At 40.6% G+C, this 19,079-nt stretch overlaps 1 protein-coding gene across 1 annotated transcript in view; it reads right to left on the reverse strand.

Moving 5' to 3' along the window:
• Vps13D (vacuolar protein sorting 13D) overlaps positions 1-19,079 on the reverse strand; it is a 79,605-nt gene that overhangs the window by 49,343 nt on the left and 11,183 nt on the right. Inside the window, exons 16-35 of the mRNA XM_090105105.1 lie at positions 17,843-17,987; positions 17,304-17,482; positions 16,631-16,770; positions 10,649-10,915; positions 10,327-10,454; positions 9,828-9,969; positions 9,059-9,301; positions 8,645-8,816; positions 8,259-8,387; positions 7,701-7,863; positions 7,317-7,463; positions 6,983-7,135; positions 6,083-6,209; positions 5,716-5,852; positions 5,238-5,474; positions 4,770-4,949; positions 4,549-4,687; positions 3,842-4,124; positions 3,114-3,276; positions 2,302-2,500 (exon numbers count right to left, since the gene is read on the reverse strand). Coding sequence (XP_089961231.1) covers positions 2,302-2,500; positions 3,114-3,276; positions 3,842-4,124; positions 4,549-4,687; positions 4,770-4,949; positions 5,238-5,474; positions 5,716-5,852; positions 6,083-6,209; positions 6,983-7,135; positions 7,317-7,463; positions 7,701-7,863; positions 8,259-8,387; positions 8,645-8,816; positions 9,059-9,301; positions 9,828-9,969; positions 10,327-10,454; positions 10,649-10,915; positions 16,631-16,770; positions 17,304-17,482; positions 17,843-17,987 — 3,473 coding nt within the window. The remainder of the gene's footprint in view (positions 1-2,301; positions 2,501-3,113; positions 3,277-3,841; positions 4,125-4,548; positions 4,688-4,769; positions 4,950-5,237; positions 5,475-5,715; positions 5,853-6,082; positions 6,210-6,982; positions 7,136-7,316; positions 7,464-7,700; positions 7,864-8,258; positions 8,388-8,644; positions 8,817-9,058; positions 9,302-9,827; positions 9,970-10,326; positions 10,455-10,648; positions 10,916-16,630; positions 16,771-17,303; positions 17,483-17,842; positions 17,988-19,079) is intronic.

Below are 19,079 nucleotides of genomic sequence, written 5' to 3' on the forward strand. Positions count from 1 at the left end.
AGCTGCTAAAGGTGCTTTTACCGGTCAAGGAGCTATAACACGTGCTTTAACGTGTCAGGAAGCTTTTACAGGTGCTTGAACAGGTCAGGGAGCTTTTGCAGGTGCTTTTACAGGTCAGGGAGCTGCTACAGGTGCTTTTACAGGTGAGGGAGCTTTTACAGATGTTTTATCACGTCAGGGAGCTATAACAGATGACTTTACAGGTCAGGGAGCTTTAACAGGTCAGGGAGCTTTTACAGGTGCTTTTACAGGTCAGGGAGCTGCTAAAGGTGCTTTTACAGGTCAGGGAGCTTTTATAGATGTTTTATCAGGTCAGGGAGCTATAACAGATGACTTAACAGGTCAGGGAGTTATAACAGATGCTTTTACCGGTCAAGGAGATATAACACGTGCTTAAACGTGTCAGGAAGCTTTTACAGGTGCTTTTACAGGTCAGGGAGCTATTATAGTTACTTTTACCGGTCAAGAAGCTGTAACAGGTGCTTTAACAGGTCAGGGAGCTTTTACAGGTGCTTTTACAGGTCAGGGAGCTGCTACAGGTGCTTTAACAGGTCAGGGAGCTGAAACAGATATATAAACAGGTCAAGGAGCTTTAACAGGTGCTTTAACAGGTCAGGGAGCTTTTACAGGTGCTTTAACAGGTCAGGGAGCTGCTACAGGTGCTTTTACAGGTCAGGGAGCTTTTACAGATGTTTTATCACGTCAGGGAGCTATAACAGATGACTTAACAGGTCAGGGAGCTTTAACAGGTGCTTTAACAGGTCAGGGAGCTTTTACAGGTGCTTTTACAGGTCAGGGAGCTGCTAAAGGTGCTTTTACAGGTCAGGGAGCTTTTATAGATGTTTTATCAGGTCAGGGAACTATAACAGATGACTTAACAGGTCAGGGAGTTATAACAGATGCTTTTACCGGTCAAGGAGCTATGACACGTGCTTAAACGTGTCAGGAAGCTTTTACAGGTCAGGGAGCTATAATAGTTACTTTTACCGGTCAAGAAGCTGTAACAGGTGCTTTAACAGGTCAGGGAGCTTTTACAGGTGCTTTCACAGGTCAGGGAGCTTAAACAGGTGCTTTCACAGGTCAGGAAGCTTTTACAGGTGCTTGAACAGGTCAGGGAGCTTTTACAGGTGCTTTTACAGGTCAGGGAGCTGCTACAGGTGCTTTAACAGGTCAGGGAGCTGAAACAGATATATTAACAGGTCAAGGAGCTTTAACAGGTGCTTTAACAGGTCATGGAGCTTTTACAGGTGCTTTAACAGGTCAGGGAGCTATAACAGATGACTTAACAGGTCAGGGAGTTATTACAGATGCTTTTACCGGTCAAGAAGCTATAACAGGTGCTTAAACGGGTCAGGGAGCTTTTACAGGTGCTTAAACAGATCAGGGAGCTTTTACAGGTGCTTTAACAGGTCAGGGAGCTGCTACAGATGTTTTATCAGGTCAGGGAGCTAAAATAGTTACTTTTACCGGTCAGGAAGCTGTAACAGGTGCTTTAACAGGTGAGGGAGCTTTAACAGGTCAGGGAGCTTTTACAGGTGCTTTAACAGGTCAGGGAGCTTTTACAGGTGCTTTAACAGGTCAGGGAGCTTTTATAGATGTTTTATCAGGTCAGGGAGCTATAACAGGTGCTTAAACGTGTCAGGGAGCTTTTACAGGTGCTTTTACAGGTCAGGGAGCTGCTACAGGTGCATGAACAGGTCAAGGAGCTTTAACAGGTCAGGGAGCTTTTACAGGTGCTTTAACAGGTCATGGAGCTTTTACAGGTGCTTTAACAGGTCAGGGAGCTTTTATAGATATTTTATCAGGTCAGGGAGCTATAACAGATGACTTAACAGGTCAGGGAGCTTTTATAGATATTTTATCAGGTCAGGGAGCTATAACAGGTGCTTAAACGTGTCAGGGAGCTTTTACAGGTGCTTTTACAGGTCAGGGAGCTTTTACAGGTGCTTTAACAGGTCAAGGAGCTTTAACAGGTCAGGAAGTATTTACAGGTTCTTTAACAGGTCAGGGAGCTTTTACAGGTGCTTTAACAGGTCAGTAAGCTGCTACGTGACGTGATATTATGTAACGTGACGTGATGCTAAGTGACGTGATTTGATAATAATATTAGTATGCGATGTGTCGTGTTGTGATGTGATATAATAATACGATGTGATGCGATGTGAAATGTCGTGATTCATGACATCACAGTATGATTATACTTTACCCACACTGTGATGCGAGGTCTTATGCGATATCTAATGTAATGTGAAGTGATATGGCGTGTTGTGATGCGATGTGATGCATGATGTAAGGACTCACGCCTGGCGGGGTCGAGCAGCGTGCTGACAGTGCCGGGGTCCCCCGCGCGGCGGAAGCAGTTGTCGAGGTGCAGCAGGCGCAGCTCGGCGGCGAGCGCGGCGCGGCTGCGGCCCGACACCGGCACCACGATCAGCGGCGCCGCGACCCGCACCTTCAGCCGCATGCGCTGCGCCTGCGACGCGCGCGCCACGCTCGACACCTGACACACATTATTTTTTTAAGCTATTGCATAGCTTCTATCGCGGGCCTTGAGCGCGGGGACCGAATCCAGAAATTCCGTAACGGAAAACCTCACGCTCCCCACTCCGACGGACACGGAGGTATGGCTTGAAGGCATAGCATGCAATAGCTTTACCGCGGCAGTCCCCGAATGCCACACGTCTTTTTTATTTGCAATCAAACATGGTTACAAACACAACAAACAACTCTCACACTATAATTACTACTAACACATGCAGTTTTCGTTATTCCGATCTATATAGTTATGAAACGATCGTTTTAGGTAAATAACAAAACATGTGAACTTTGGTCCTTCGAGTCAGATTAAAATTAACGTTTTATTTTTGTGAAAACAGATAGGACACAAATGTTTCACTTTATAAAAATTGTAATCTATATACAAATATTATAAAACTGAAGAGTTTGTTTATTTGTTTGAACGCGCTAATCAGGAACTACTGATCCGATTTGAAAAATTCTTTCCGGTTTAGATAGCACATTTATTGAGAAAGACTATAGGCTATATATCATCACAGTAAGATCAACAGGAGCGGAGCACTGCGGGTAAAACACCTAGTAAAACAATATAGTACCTTTCGACGGGCCTGCACAATGACGTGTCGTAGAAGACTAAAGTCGCGAGCGAAGGCTTGTAGTTCTAACACAAAACGACGCGTATGCACATACGTTAGCGGCCCCATATCCAGTTCTAGACTGGTCTCGTACCCAGCTTCCAACGCGGCCGCTGGACTCAATCTAGTGAATAAAATGAACGAATTGAATTGAATTGAATTATTATTGACACTTATCTTAATATATATAAATCTCGTGTCACAATGTTTGTCCTCAATGGACTCCTAAACCACTTAACCGATTATAATAAAATTCGCACACCATGCAGTTCAATCCAACTTGAGAAATAGGATAGTTTAAACATGTAGGTACCACGGGCGAAGCCGGGGCGGACCGCTAGTGTTACTATAAACATAAAACAAAATGTTGTTAGTAGGTTGTAAGGATTGAATTGAATATTAATCATTTATTCATAGAATCAATTTTTATCTATCTAATAGGATGTATGGATGTATGGATGTATGGATGTATGGATGTTTGTTACTCTTTCACGTAAAAACTACTGAACCGATTACAATGAAATTTAGCACACATATAGAGGGTAACTTGGATTAACACATAGGATAGTTTTTATCCCGGAAATCCCACGGGAACGGGAACTATGCGGGTTTTCCTTTGCAAACGCGGGCGAAGCCGCGGGCGGAAATCTAGTTAAATGAATAATAATTCGTGACACAAGCTGTCTGACCGGTGGTAGTGCAGCGTGAGCGCATGCCGCTGAGCCGTGCGCAGTCGGTCGCGCCAGAGCGGCGCGCGCGGCGCCAGGTCGGCCAGCGCGAGCGCGCCCAGCTGCGCGCGCACGTGCCGCTCGGCGCCGCGCCGCACGCGCGCCGCCCCGCGCGACACCAGCGCGCGGCACAAGTCCCCCCGCGCGCCCACCACCACCACCGATAGCGACCGCACGAAAATCTCTGTCTCCGTCACCGTGCTGTCCACATCGGTAGACACGTCGCTTTGCCCATCCACGCAATCTGTAAAAAAACAACAGGCTAATTTTAGCTAATCAAATACGCCATTTAAAAAAAAAGACGGGTTGCACTCCGGGAGTGCCGGCAGAAGTAAAAACTTGATTATTAACGTTGAGCATGTTTGATATTTTGGAATGGTATCCGTCTTACGCTTTTTCGATCAGGTCACGTGTCCTGACGCGAGTTTAAGATTACCCATTACAGAAAAAATGCTCAACGCCGCTAAAGAAGTTTTCACTTCAATAATGAAAAAAAAATACGTTTAATCACAAATACTTTTACAATTAGAACTAATACACTTTTAAGAACAATAAACATTAAAATATTTGAACCTCAGCATATCATAAAAAGCACCTTTTATATTCATAATTAGATCATTATAAGAATCATTATCCACAATATAGTATGCAATAGTAGAAATAAATACCTTTCCCATTAATATCAGTATTAGCATCCTGTTCTGCTTCATCTCCAGCGACTCCAAAAAAGTCCAACACGGCCACCCAGCTGTCGATACTCAACACTAACTTCAGACAGTTGAACTCCACTTTTGTCAATCTCGACACCTGTAATAATTTAAAACATAAATTTCAAATTTCTTAAACAATACGTTGTGATTGTGGTCCTTCGAGTCAATTCCAATCTAACCTTATTGAATTTATCATTAAAGTGCGGATGTTGCGGGTCGCGCGTGTGCACGGAGACCCACACGAGATTGTCGTCTGCGGCATCCCCTTCGCAGCCCTCCCCCTCACCCCCCGCAGCACCCTCCACGGGGGAGCAGGGCGGGGTGGGCCCGCAACGACTGTCTTGCTTTTCTCGTAACCGCTAGAAGATGTTATCTTGTTAGTCTTTATTTATATAAAATGAATAAAATGATCATTTAAAAAAACAGGGTCGCATTCTACAGACAATTTTGACTGGTTAACAATTTATAAAATTTTTACTCATCAATTTGTATAAATAGTTGAAACGTTAAAAATACGGGTTGTACAGATGCCTGATGATGATATAAATATCATTCGTGTTCATTAATTTCATTGCTAGCGCATCACAGCTCCTTTATTTAACAACCATAGTTTTAACTGATACATCAATTTGTCATACAACACAAACCTCTTTCTCCGGCTTATTCTCTGTAGCATTAAGCCCCGAGGGCAGCGAGGGCCTGCGTACGAGGGGTGTTGGGGGCAGCACGGGGGCAGTACTCGCGTGCCACGAGAAGTCGGGGCAAGACTTGGAGACGAAAACTGCCTTTGGGGGCACCGGCGGGGAGTGGGATACCATCAGCATGCGGTGCCGCGAGTCCGGGTCTTTTGTTAGGTCCTCCATCGTGATCGAGTACAGCGACACCTGGTGACGTATCGTAATTATTTAATGGTGCATTACAACAACTATAATAAGTAATAATAATCATGCAATACTAAAAACAAGAAACTAAAAACAGAAAACAAGGAAATAATATATTATCAACCCAAATCTTTTGAATCAATTATTTAAATTAGCTAAATTTTCCATAACAGCTTGGATTATTTTTAATAATAGTAGCAGTTTACAAATTTTAAATTTAAAATGGCTAGTGTTTAATTGTTACCTGCAGCGTAGTCTCATGCGGGTGTAAGTGCGAGTGCTTCAGCGAGAATTCTCTGAAGGTGAGCGCTACAAGGCTGCGCTCGCCCGCACCCAGGTCGGCGCGTAACTCCACCGTAAAGTTGGGCAATTCGAATGTCACTGTTAAAACACGTCAGCATGTATTTATGAAACGCCTGAAACCTACGTGTACATTTATCGACCTTACTCCATGACTTGACGGTATTGCTATGACGCGACCTTTAAATTTTACTCTCGACGCGCTTAACATTACACTTACACTTTAACCTGTATTTATGAAACGCTTGAACCTTGAGTGTAAAAATCCTCTTTAATAAAAACAAAAGCATCAATAAATGATGATATCTCACCGACAGTGGAAGTAAAGGTGGGTTTGGGTAGCGGCGCGGGCGCGGGCGGCGGCACGGCCAGCACGGCGGCGCGCACCGCCGGGTCCAGCCGCAGCGTGGGCACCGCGCCCTCCGCTAATGTGCTCGTCTGTACACGTAGCATAACTTATTATTAAACCTTGGTTTCACTTTAATTGCCCAAATGCTGTTAATCCGAATTATGGCTTCCATCAAAGAACGTCAACTTTATTATGTGGAAAATTTCACGCAAAATTTTATGCATGTGTAATAATTCTCATTGTTTTCAAGTGACACCGCTCCGAGATATCTGTTCTTTCGAGAAGTTCTTTATATTCACACACTGGCTGCCTGATGATTGTCATGTTGTTGATTTGGGAATTAAACATTTTAACCATAAATGTTTAAAATGTTTACCACCGAAATATATCGTTTTTGTGTACAATAATCTTAATGATATAATACTCACAAGTCTGATAAATATAAATGGTAATTTAACCTTTAACATAGTTACATTTAAAACAAAAACGGACCTAGAGCAGAACCTTGTATTTACATAACTGTGCCGGGTGAGGTTAGGCCTACCAATAAAATCTATTTGATTTAAGATTTTGATTTAGGTAAGATAAGTTAGAGGAAGTTACATATTTTAGCATTATTCGTGATTCAATTAAAATTATTTTTCTTAATAATGTTTTGTGTTCGACACAATCGAAAGCTTTAGAAAAAATCACAAAAATACTTATTGATTACTTTTTCTTGATTTTCACAAGCTTTATATGTAAAGCAAGGCTACGCTAGCGTTACTCGTTAAACGCCTTCGGTAAATCAAAATTTCTTGGAAGACAAATCTTGCACTACTACCACTCCTCACTATAATTTACTACATACATAACTACAGACCTGATCACCGAGCGGGTCATCCTGTGGCGGCGGTGCGGGCGGGTGCGCGGGCGCATCCCCGGTCACCCAGCGCACTGTTTCCAGCAGCTGCTCGTACTGCTCGCGGCTTGCAGTCACGTGCAACCCGCCCACTACTTTGCCCTCCACTTGGCACTGGAATGGCACAAAATTAAAGTGAAACGATAAAATAAGTTAAAAATGTATATGTCAAATTAACAAGCACTATTATACGCGGTACTAACAAAAATTGAGGCAATTTGTTTGTAATTACAAGTCTAGTATGACTTTTCACATGAACACTTTTCTGCTGCTGCTGCTGCAGAAGCTACGGTACCTGCGGCTGCTGGTCGCCGTCCTGCAGCGCGACAGCGAGGTGCAGCGCGGTGTCGTGCAGCACGGGCCGGCCGCCCGCCACGTCGTACAGCGCCTGCACGCTCAGCGGCTGCTGCTGCTGCTGCTGCAGACGCTCCGTTACGTCTAGCTGGTGGGGCAGAAAAAAAGATTTTGATTTTGAGAAAAAAATATTTTTTTGTTTACAAGAAATATAGACAGAGTAAGAGAGCTTGGATTAAAAGGAGAATAACAGCATGATATGACAGTTAATTATGTTAATAGAGTTAGACAGAAATACTATTGGTTTTCTCTCTCTCTCTCTCTCGCCACGCACGGCACCGTCCCCCCGGCGCCACGAACACGCCCACACTACACAGACACTCACGGACACGAGGCAGATGTCGCGCACGCGCACGCGGTAGAGCGAGCGTGCGGGCGCGCCGGGCCGGTTGGCGAGGCTCATGCGGCCCAGGTGCGCCACGAACACGCTCGCGCTCTGCGCCGCGCACGGCACCACCACCACCGGCGACTCCAGCTCCACGCTCACGCTGCAATACATACGTTACAACATTAACACAAGTGAAATCTCAAAAAAAATCTGGCAAGAAAAATCTGAATCTGAAAAAGTGAAAAAATTCGAAAAAAAATTTTTTTTTTTACAAACAATTATTAATTTAAATAAATCTCTAAAAGTAGATAAAACGTTTTGGTTAGTCAAAACTAACTTTTTATTTCAAAACAAATTGTTTGAAGTGAAACTTCTTTATCGGGGTTGGACAAAAATTTAGTGTAACATTTTTGCGTTACGCCATACGCATGACATTTTTGCGTTACGCCGTACGAGTGACATTTTTGCGTTACAACATACTCGTGACATTTTTAAGGTCATAAAGAAGTTTCACTTCTTACGTGTGTACACTAGTACACGCACACATTTTTATACCTCAAGATCAATTGGTGAGGATCTCTATCGGGCTCATCTAAAGAGTTGCCCAAGCTCGTGGTCCGCCGCCGCGGGGACACGCCTTCCGTAGACTGCGACAGTTTTGGATTTGCGTATAAGCTGTCCGTTCTAAATTAAAAAAAATAATAATTAGATTTAAACATAATTAAAGGCCAAATTTGTTTATACTGTCGCTATTTCGCACTTTTGTTGTAAATATTCTATAATTATTTTTTCATCAATTTTAACTGACAGATAAACAGAACATAACAACAAGCAACAACATATGTACAGATCGTAAAAAATTCTGATAATCTAATACATACATTTTTATTCAAAAGTGGGACTAACAAACTGTATTTGTGGCAAAAAATAAAGCAAAATACCTGGGATGCACCAAGCCAATAGCCATGTCAGCAGCGGCCGCGCGTATAGACCGCGCAAGGTTTGCCAAATACTGCTTAAACTCTGTGAGGCAGCTCTGCAGTTCTCGTAACAGTGGGCCCGAGTGCGTGTACCACACACTTGCCACTTGCACTTGCACTTTCACTTCCACCACTAAAATTGAAGTGAAAGAATATGATCACATAATATTTTACGGGTACACTGTTTACATTCTTCTTTTACCTCACAAAGCGATCTATAATATTCACATAATTATTTATCTATTTAATTGTAATTCTGTTCAATTTTCTTAAAATATAATATTTGCCATAGTTTTGTTATTCATACTTTACACAGCGAATTATGAATTTTAAAACTGTCCTCAATTTAAATTCACGTTTAATCCAAACACCTACCTGGCATTTCATCTTCATTAGGCGGTTGTACATTCCTCGATATCGTAAAGAATAGCGCTTTTTCATCACTAGTCTGTGTGTCCGGGGGCCTTGGGGCGAGTGGGGCCAATGGAGCTAGTGGGGCTAATGGGGCAGGAGGGGCACGACCCGCCGATAGAATGCGGGAATGTAGTCCTGCGTTCTCCGATACGGACACCACTTGTACGCCGCCAAGTGAGCCGCTCACTTCAACGCTCGAACCGTCTGTGTTCATGAAAATACAATCAGTTTTATGTAAAGTTTAACTTTATGGCTTGATAGTAACTTTGGAACGCATTATAAATATACATTTTTGATGTAACAATTTTTTTAACGTGATAACGTTTTTAAAATCGTTTTAGTCGGGTGACATGTTCAGAAATTTGTGTCACACCAAAACCTCACGAGCGCGATCGCAGGTATAACGAGAGAAAGACGGAACGATCTCCCGTCTCATCTCGAGCGCTGCCACCAATAAGACGTTATCACGTAAACATCTCGATCGTAAACCTACTTTACAAACAACCAATTTTTTTTAACAGAACTAATTTTATTCGAGTATCTTAAAAAATCTTACTTTAACGAATTTCAATTCTAATATAAAACATCCACATTTTCACACACAGTTTTAATTGCACAAAACCATTGCAAACAACTTTAGAAAACTTTAGTGTTAAAGTTTAAGTGTCAAAGTGTAAATGCCAAAGTGTAAGTGTTGCAGTGCTTCATACAATAATGAACATCAACATACTGAGCGTGGCCTGTATGCGCGCGTCACCCAGCGTGGCGGTAGCGATCTTGTTAGCAACAAGTGCACCCTCCCGCACGCCCGCACGCAGCAGCAGCACGCCCAGCCGGTGGAAGTCGAACGTTATCTCCGAACGCACGCCCACCTGAACACATACACAACTGTTGATTTATGGATATTGAAGTGCTAATTGATATCGGAAATTAGTCAGTTCGATGGCATAAGAAGTATTATGTGATAAGCAATAATGAATAGAGATTAGAGTACTATTTGTGGTTATAAGAACATTCCATGAAATTTTTACCTGATTTAAAGGAAACCAAACCATTGAATAAAATAAACAAAAAATTGTCGTAACTTCACGTAAAACATTTCAGTGTGATGTGCAAACAACGACAGATTTCAAACTATCTTCTGATCAATGTAGATATCTAACTCCGTAAAGTTTTGTATCCATTATTCTACTATGTACGTATGAGATGTGTGTGTGTGTGTCAGTCACCTTGGGCTCATCCGCGGCGGGTGGCGCGAGCGGCGAGCTGTGTGCGGGCGGAGCGGGGCCGCGCGCCGCGCCCGCGCCCACCACGCGGTGTGCGAACCCGATCAGCTCCACTATCGTCTCTTGGTTCGCTGCAAATGGAAACATGTAAATTTGTGTCATTCGATAATCTTGTGGTCCTTCGAGACAGATTTATTATTATTGAAGATATAAATAAATACAATAAATCACTTAATAAATTTAACAACAAGCTTACAAAAATAACATTTAAAAATGAAAAAACAAGTAACTAATACTTAAGTTAATATTATGATTTGTTAATTACCTATAACATCCAAATTATTGAAGAGGATATTAGCTATTCTCAATTCCTCCGAAGTTCCATCGCCTTTCACTATACACAGTTCAACTGCTATGAGCGCTTCCGAGTCAACAAGCCCGGGTGTGCCCCATGCGGCCCCGTCTGAGCCCCAGCCGTTGCCCCAGCTCGTGCCCCGTGGTCCTGTGGCCCCAGCAGTCCCGTAACTCGAGTTCATGCTGGCTCCTGCCATCCAAGTTTGAGTCGGACTCGTTCTTCCAGCGTCAGGAATGTCTGATAGAACAAATCATCAAATGTAACGTTTATATTGTATGTTAGTGAACTTAGCAGATCATTTTTAGCAGATCAAAAAAAAATGTGAGTTCTTATCGCGTGCAGTTGAGTTCTACAGTTCCTGATACTTTTTAGAAATAGTTCTGGCGTTTTTACCTTAAAAAACGACATTTGAAAAAATGATCTGCCAACTTCCCGTAGCAGATCATTTTTAGCAGATCAAAAAAAATGTGAGTTCTTATCGCGTGCAGTTGAGTTCTACAGTTCCTGATACTTTTTAGAAATAGTTCTGGCGTTTTTACCTTAACAAACGACATTTGAAAAAACCCGACCTGGACCCGGCTTAACGTGATGACGTAATGCTACGACGTGATGCTCCGACGTGATGCTACGACGTGATGCTACGGCGTGATGCTACGCTGTGATGCTACGGCGTGATGCTACGGCGTAATGCTACGGCATGTGTTACGGCGTGATGCTACGGCATGTGTTACGGCGTGATGTTACGCTGTGATGCTACGGCGTGATGCTACGCCATGATGCTACGGCATGCTGCTACGGCATGATGCTACGGCATGATGCTACGGCGTGATGCTACGGCATGATGCTACGGCATGATGATACGGCGTGATGCTACGGCGTAATGCTACGGCGTGATGCTACGGCATGATGCTACGGGATGATGCTACGGCATGATGCTACGGCATGATACTACGGCGTGATGCTACGGCGTGATGCTACGGCATGATGCTACGGCATAATAAATAAATAAATAAATCACAGTGTAGCACCACGCCGTAGCATCACGTCGTAGCATCACGTCGTAGCATCACGTCATCACGTTAAGCCGGGTCCAGGTCGGGTTTTTTCAAATGTCGTTTGTTAAGGTTAAAACGCCAGAACTATTTCTAAAAAGTATCAGGAACTGTAGAACTCAACTGCACGCGATAATGTTAAAATTTGAAATTGCAGCCTTCTTACATATACATTGTGCATTGTACTAGATCTGTGATGCATTGTCAATGTCATTATTTTATTGCTATAATCTGTGGATAACTTCCTTGTTCCTTTTGGCGTCGTCCGTGACTGTAACTGTACCTAATTGTGATTGATTTAATTAAAACAGTTTCTAATAACTCGTAAATCCGTTTTTTATTTACAACAACAGGTTATGGGCCCAGGCCAACCTGCCGTAGTACAGATTACAGTCGATTGTTGAATAATACTTAGTCCGACAAAGTACCGCGTGCATAACCTCACATCAGTTACCGGCTCGCGATCTTTCTGTTGCTTTTCAAAATTCAAGATGAACAGTAACAATACAATTATGTCGATCCCAAAACTCACGGGACGAGACAACTGGTCCAACTGGAGTTTCGCCGTCAGAGCGTATCTGCAACACGAGGAGTTAGATGACTGTCTTACGAGGGAACCCGATTGTAATGATCCAAAGGCTATGAAAAAGGATGTAAAAAGCTTAGAAAGTTCCGGTATGAAAATTAGTGCTGACTTAGTAAAAAATAAATTACTACAGGAAGTGAAAATGTCAGACACTACTGCACTTTATACAAACACAAAAAAATACTTGCCCAAAAGTGATAAGAAAGGCCCTAGATGTTTTTATTGTAATAAGTACGGACATCTCAGCAAAAATTGTTGGCATAAGAAGACAACCAGTAAAAAAACAGATAAAGACACAGGTTATGTTGCAGCTTTTTCAGCATCCACAGCAAATGACTCTAATTCTTGGCATGTTGACTCAGGAGCATCCATGCATATGACTATGCACCGGGACTGGCTCACTGACATCACCGTTTCACCTGTACCGAGCATAAGGATTGCTAACAACAAAGAATTAAAAGTTGAATGCTGCGGGAATGTATATATTAAGGTAAAGGCACATGATGGCAGCACCGATTCAATACAGGTGAGGAATGTTTTATTTGTACCAGAATTGAAAACTAATTTATTATCAGTCAGCAAAATAATTCAAAGTGGATGCAATGTAATATTTAATGAATCTGGCTGTAAAATTTACAATGCTAGTAACAAATTAGTAGCACATGCTAGATTAATGAATGCAACATATCTGTTAAACACTTTTCAAGAAATGCAAGTCATGATGGCCAAGGCTGATGATGATACTTATCTGTGGCACCAAAGGATGGGTCATTTAAATTTCACAAGTCTTAATAAGGTACCTCTCTGTACAGAAGGAGTCAACTTGTCGACAGGTATGGAAAATTCCATCTGTGTTACCTGTCTTGAAGGCAAGCAAACGAGAAAACCGTTCCCTGCTGAAGGTTCCCGAGCAACCAGCTTGCTAGAACTTATCCACAGTGATGTGTGTGGACCGATGCAGCAGACATCAATAGGAGGAGCAAGGTATTTTGTAACCTTTATTGATGACTTTTCTCGCCGAGTATGCATATATCCTATAAAAAACAAAAGTGAAGTATTTGAAAAATTTGTTGAATATAAAAATAGAGTGGAAAATGAATTGAATAAAAAAATAAAAATTCTTAGATCTGACAATGGAACTGAATATAAAAATAATATTTTTGAGACTTACCTGAAAAAGCATGGAATTTTGCACCAGACATCAAATCCATACTCACCCGAACAAAACGGATTAAGCGAACGAATGAACCGTACACTTATTGAGCGTGCTAAATGTATGTTGTTAAACTCTGGTTTACAGAAAGATTTTTGGGCTGAAGCAGTAACTACAGCAGCTTACATAGTGAACCGCTCTCCCACCCGCAGTTTATCAGATGCAACACCATATGAAGTATGGACTGGAAAAAAGCCAAATTTGAGCCACATGAGAATATTCGGATGTCCTGCGATGGTGCATATTCCTAAAGAAAAAAGAAGTAAGTTGGATGTAAAGTCACGAAAATTGATATTTGTTGGTTACAGCGACGGTACAAAAGGCTACAAATTCATAGATTCTGAAACAAAGAAAGGAATTGTAAGTAAAGATGTTGTCTTTTTGGAAAATTCAATAAAACAAAATAATGTTGTAGTACCAATTTCTAGTAGTGAAAATATAGAATCAACATGTAATGTTAAGCCTACAAATGTAAATTCTGAGTTGAATGAAAATTCACTGGATAATTCCCAATCTAAAGATATAACCTCCGCAACAGATAGCGATGATTCTTTTCATTCCAATGATGATGACATATCTCTGTACATACCTGAAAGAAAAATTGAATTACTACCGAATATTAACATAACAACAAGATCTAAAAGATTAATAAAAGATAATAATACTTACCTCTGCGTAGATGGAGTTACATTACCTGATGTGCCGCAGACATACTCTGAAGCTGTGTCGTGCCGGGATGGAGACAAATGGAAACAATCAATTCAGGAGGAGCTTAAGGCACACAAACAAAATGAAACCTGGACGTTGGTAGAGAAGCCTCCAAATGTCAAGACTATTGGATGCAAGTGGGTCTTTCGTATCAAAGATGAGCCAACAGGTATGATTTATAAATCTAGATTATGTGCCAAGGGATGTTCACAAAGCTATCAAATTGATTATACAGAAACATTTTCTCCAACGGTGAGATATGACTCAGTCCGAATTATACTAACTGAAGTATGTCAACACAATCTTGAAATGATACAGTTTGATATTAAAACTGCTTTTCTGTATGGAGACATAACAGAAAATATATATATGTATCCACCTGAAGGATTAGATGTTCCATCAAACTATATTTGTAAATTAAAAAAATCTCTTTATGGATTAAAACAAGCTCCAAGGTGTTGGAACTCTAAGTTCAAAACTGTTCTGAACAATTTTGGTTTTAATAACAGTCACTCAGATCAATGTGTCTATACAGGTCATGTAAATGGTATTAAAGTTTATTTGTTGTTATATGTTGACGATGGATTAATAATATCAAAGGATAAATCTGTAATTGATAAAGTTATAAGTCAGCTAAAAGAAAATTTTGAAGTTAAAACTATGGAGCCAAGAAATTTTGTTGGTTTGCAAATAGAGAGGTCTAAAGGACACTTATTCATTCATCAAACAAAATATATTGAAAAATTATTGATAAAATTTAACATGAACAATGCTAATGGATGTAGTATACCTATTGATCCTCATACTTCCCTAATAAAGAAAAAGGTGACACTTGAAGAGAGAATACCATATAGAGAGGCTGTAGGTTCTCTTATGCACTTAGCTATTGTAAGTAGGCCTGACATCATGTTTGGAGTCAGCTTAGTTAGTAGGTATCTTGATTGCTATGATGACACTCACTGGGTTGTTGTTAAAAAGATACTTAAATATTTAAAAGAAACTAAAGAATATGGTATAAATTATTCTTCAACAGACAATAATATAGTAGAAGGGTATAGTGATTCAGACTATGCCACAGACACCGACTCTAGAAGATCTACTTCTGGGTATGTTTTCATAAAAAACGGTGCAGCTGTCACTTGGTCGAGTCAACGGCAACAGAGCATTGCACTGAGCACTACAGAGGCAGAATTCATGGCTGCGTGTTCGGCCACAAAAGAAGCTTTGTGGATTAAAAGATTACTTTGTGATATTAGTGCGTATAATCAGGATTCAATTTGCTTAAATGTAGATAATCAAAGTGCAATATCAGTAATTAAAAATGTAGATTTTCATAAACGGTGTAAGCACATTGATGTAAAGTATAAATTTGTAAAGGAAAAGTTTCAAGAGAATGAAATAGATTTAAGCTATATATGTACTAATGAACAGTGTGCAGATATATTTACTAAACCCCTTCCTCGAGTGAGATTTCAATATTTAAGAGATAAAATGGGTGTAAAATTAAAGATGTAATTTTTGTTTTGATGTTTTTGTTTTGTTGTAATACATATTAATGTATCAGTACACTGTTACAAACTGTGTGTATGACTATGTATGTCATTTTTGATAATTTTTTGTTTTTGATCTGTGTTTATATGTAAAGGAATATGTAAAGTAAATTGTAGTTTAGACTGAAGAAGGCTTTAATTTGGTGGGTGTGTTAAAATTTGAAATTGCAGCCTTCTTACATATACATTGTGCATTGTACTAGATCTGTGATGCATTGTCAATGTCATTATTTTATTGCTATAATCTGTGGATAACTTCCTTGTTCCTTTTGGCGTCGTCCGTGACTGTAACTGTACCTAATTGTGATTGATTTAATTAAAACAGTTTCTAATAACTCGTAAATCCGTTTTTTATTTACAACAACAGATAAGAACTCACATTTTTTTTTTGATCTGCTAAAAATGATCTGCTAAGTTCACTAACATTTATATTGTTGAGTTATATCTACAGAGAACAAAAATTGTATTTGCCTATAATAAATGATATCAGATTTTAGGGATCGAGCCCAACTTCATTAAACTTCGTAACTTATTGCTTCTTTTTTATTTACACGCTTTATAATATTAGCTTCACCTGTATGTTTGTAACCGACTTCTTTGGGCGCGATTTTGACCCACTTTGAACGGCCAGATTTCGTTCAAACTTTGTAGATTTATTTAGGATCGATGACAATGCACTAATTTGATAAAATAAATAATAGTTAAAAAAAAATAAAAAACACGCGTTTTATAGAAAACCGAACTAAAAGCGTGTTTTTTAGTTTTTTTAAACTATTATTTATTCTATATGTGATTTATTCTATATTTTCTGTCTATGTATTAAGTATATCCTTATCTACTCACATGAGCTGTGTAACGAGTGAAGCGCATTGTGCAGATCCCGTGGTGAGGGCGCGGGGGGAGGAGCGCGGGAGTCGGGCGACGCGGGTGAGGTTGGTGATGTGGGCTCCGACCCGCGGATACTGCCCGATGTTGTGTCCATGCTGGCAACAATCATTGTTAAAACTTCTTTAATGTTATTTTTGTCTATGGCATGAAATGTAGGTAAGGTAAAGGTTAAATAATGACGTCAATCTACAACTTGTTCTGAAGTTTAACACGGCAATCACAATACATTAAAATTGTTTTCTCCGATTAAAACCACTTATTATACCGCGATCTATCGATACAAAATAAAAATGTGAAAAATACTTTTTTTGTCAAAATCCAATGCACTACCACGTCCAATAAGGTGAAACAGCGTTCAAACATTAAGCTACAACTAAAACACATACCCCACGTGTTTGTGGCTGGCCACCAGCAGCTCGAAGTCCGGGCCGTAGGTCTGCAGCGCGTCCACCAGCAGCAGCGAGTGCACGGACAGCGAGAGGGACGTGTCGCACTCAACACACATACCCCACGTGTTTGTGGCTGGCCACCAGCAGCTCGAAGTCCGGGCCGTAGGTCTGCAGCGCGTCCACCAGCAGCAGCGAGTGCACGGACAGCGAGAGGGACGTGTCGCACTCAACACACATACCCCACGTGTTTGTGGCTGGCCACCAGCAGCTCGAAGTCCGGGCCGTAGGTCTGCAGCGCGTCCACCAGCAGCAGCGAGTGCACGGACAGCGACAGCGACGTGTCGCAGGGCCGCGCGCTGACGGCCGCACGCACGCCGCACACCTGCACCTCCGCTATGCTGCGCCCGCGCGACTGCACCTGCACACGCAAGCGAGACTAGTGTTGGCACGGGGTAAACTGTATCGGGACAAGATGCAATCAGGCAGTAATGCGAGTAGAGTTGGAAAAGTAACCATAATAGTGATAAATGTGAAATTATGTAAAAAAAATGTGAAAAAATAAATAAATTTTTAATTGGAATTTGATTTTTGACTTAAATAATTCTCCGAGTAAAAAATCGGTTAAATAAAAAAATAAAGCCCTTTTTCCATAATAACGATTTACGAGATGAATAAACACAATTTTTGACAGTGTCAGAAAAAAAATAATTATATAAAGTGTTAGTATGTAACTTAAAAAGTGGGTTAAAAAAATACCACTATCATACAAAAATGTCACCTCTACAGAAAGCTGATCAATTGCAAACTGCAGCAAGAGCAGCGTGGCGTTGTTGTGCGTGGAAAACTCCGACCGTTCCGTCTCCGAGCTGATACTGCTCTCTTCCTCTTCTTCGTCGTCTTCTGAGCCGTCTTCGTTGGGAGATCTGGTGGAAATAATATAAAAAAAAAATAATGATCCTAGGTTTCTTAATCAGTCATTATAATAATGAATGTGAAGTGTATCAACAAAAGAGCCGGTTTTACTACTGCTAGTGCGCTTTGTGTCCAACGTTATACTAGAAAAATCGAGAGTTACAATATTTGAACGTCCGATAATACAAACAAAATTCAAATCCATACTAATATTATAAATGCGAAAGTAACTCTGTCTGTCTGTCTGTCTGTTACTCAATCACGCCTAAACTTCTGAACCAATTTGCATGAAATTTGGTATGGAGATATTTTGATACCCGAGAAAGGACCTTTTACTGCGAAATATGTACCACGGGCGAAGCCGGGGCGGACCTCTAATAATATTATAAATGCGAAATTGTGTTTATTCGTATTAATGTGACATGGCCATGGGTAACTTTTGACAGTGACAGTGACAGTCAGGAAAATTTCTAGAGAGGAAAATTTCTCTTTGCCGCAAAAATGATTATAATCCAGGAAAATTTCTATACGCCAGGAAAAATTTCCATAAGAAAGGAAAATTGAAGACAGGAAAATTTCTATACGTCAGGAAAATTTCTATACGCCAGGAAAATTTCTAGACGTGAGGAAAATTTCTCTTTGCCGCAAAAATATTTATAATCCAGGAAAATTTCTATACGCCAGGAAAAATTTCCATAAGAAAGGAAAATTGAAGACAGGAAAATTTCTATACGTCAGGAAAATTTCTATACGCCAGGAAAATTTCTAGACGTGAGGAAAATTTCTCTTTGCCGCAAAAATATTTATAATCCAGGAAAATTTCTATACGCCAGGAAAATTTCCATAAGGAAAATTAAAGACAGGAAAATTTCTATACGTCAGGAAAATTTCTATAAGCCAGGGAAATTTCTATACGTCAGGAAAATTTCTATACGTCAGGAAAATTTCTATAAGCCAGGGAAATTTCTATACGTCAGGAAAATTTCTATAAGTCAGGAACATTTCCACAAGTCGGGAAAATTTCTATAAGCTGGAAAATTTCCATAAGAAAGGAAAAATTTCTATAAACAAGGAAAATTTCTATACGTTAGGTAAATTTCTAT

Source organism: Colias eurytheme, chromosome 9 (genome assembly GCF_061535395.1).
Source record: "Colias eurytheme isolate Ceu_HAF_F1 chromosome 9, ilColEury1 Martin Lab GWU primary, whole genome shotgun sequence".
Classification (NCBI taxonomy): Eukaryota; Metazoa; Arthropoda; class Insecta; order Lepidoptera; family Pieridae; genus Colias; species Colias eurytheme.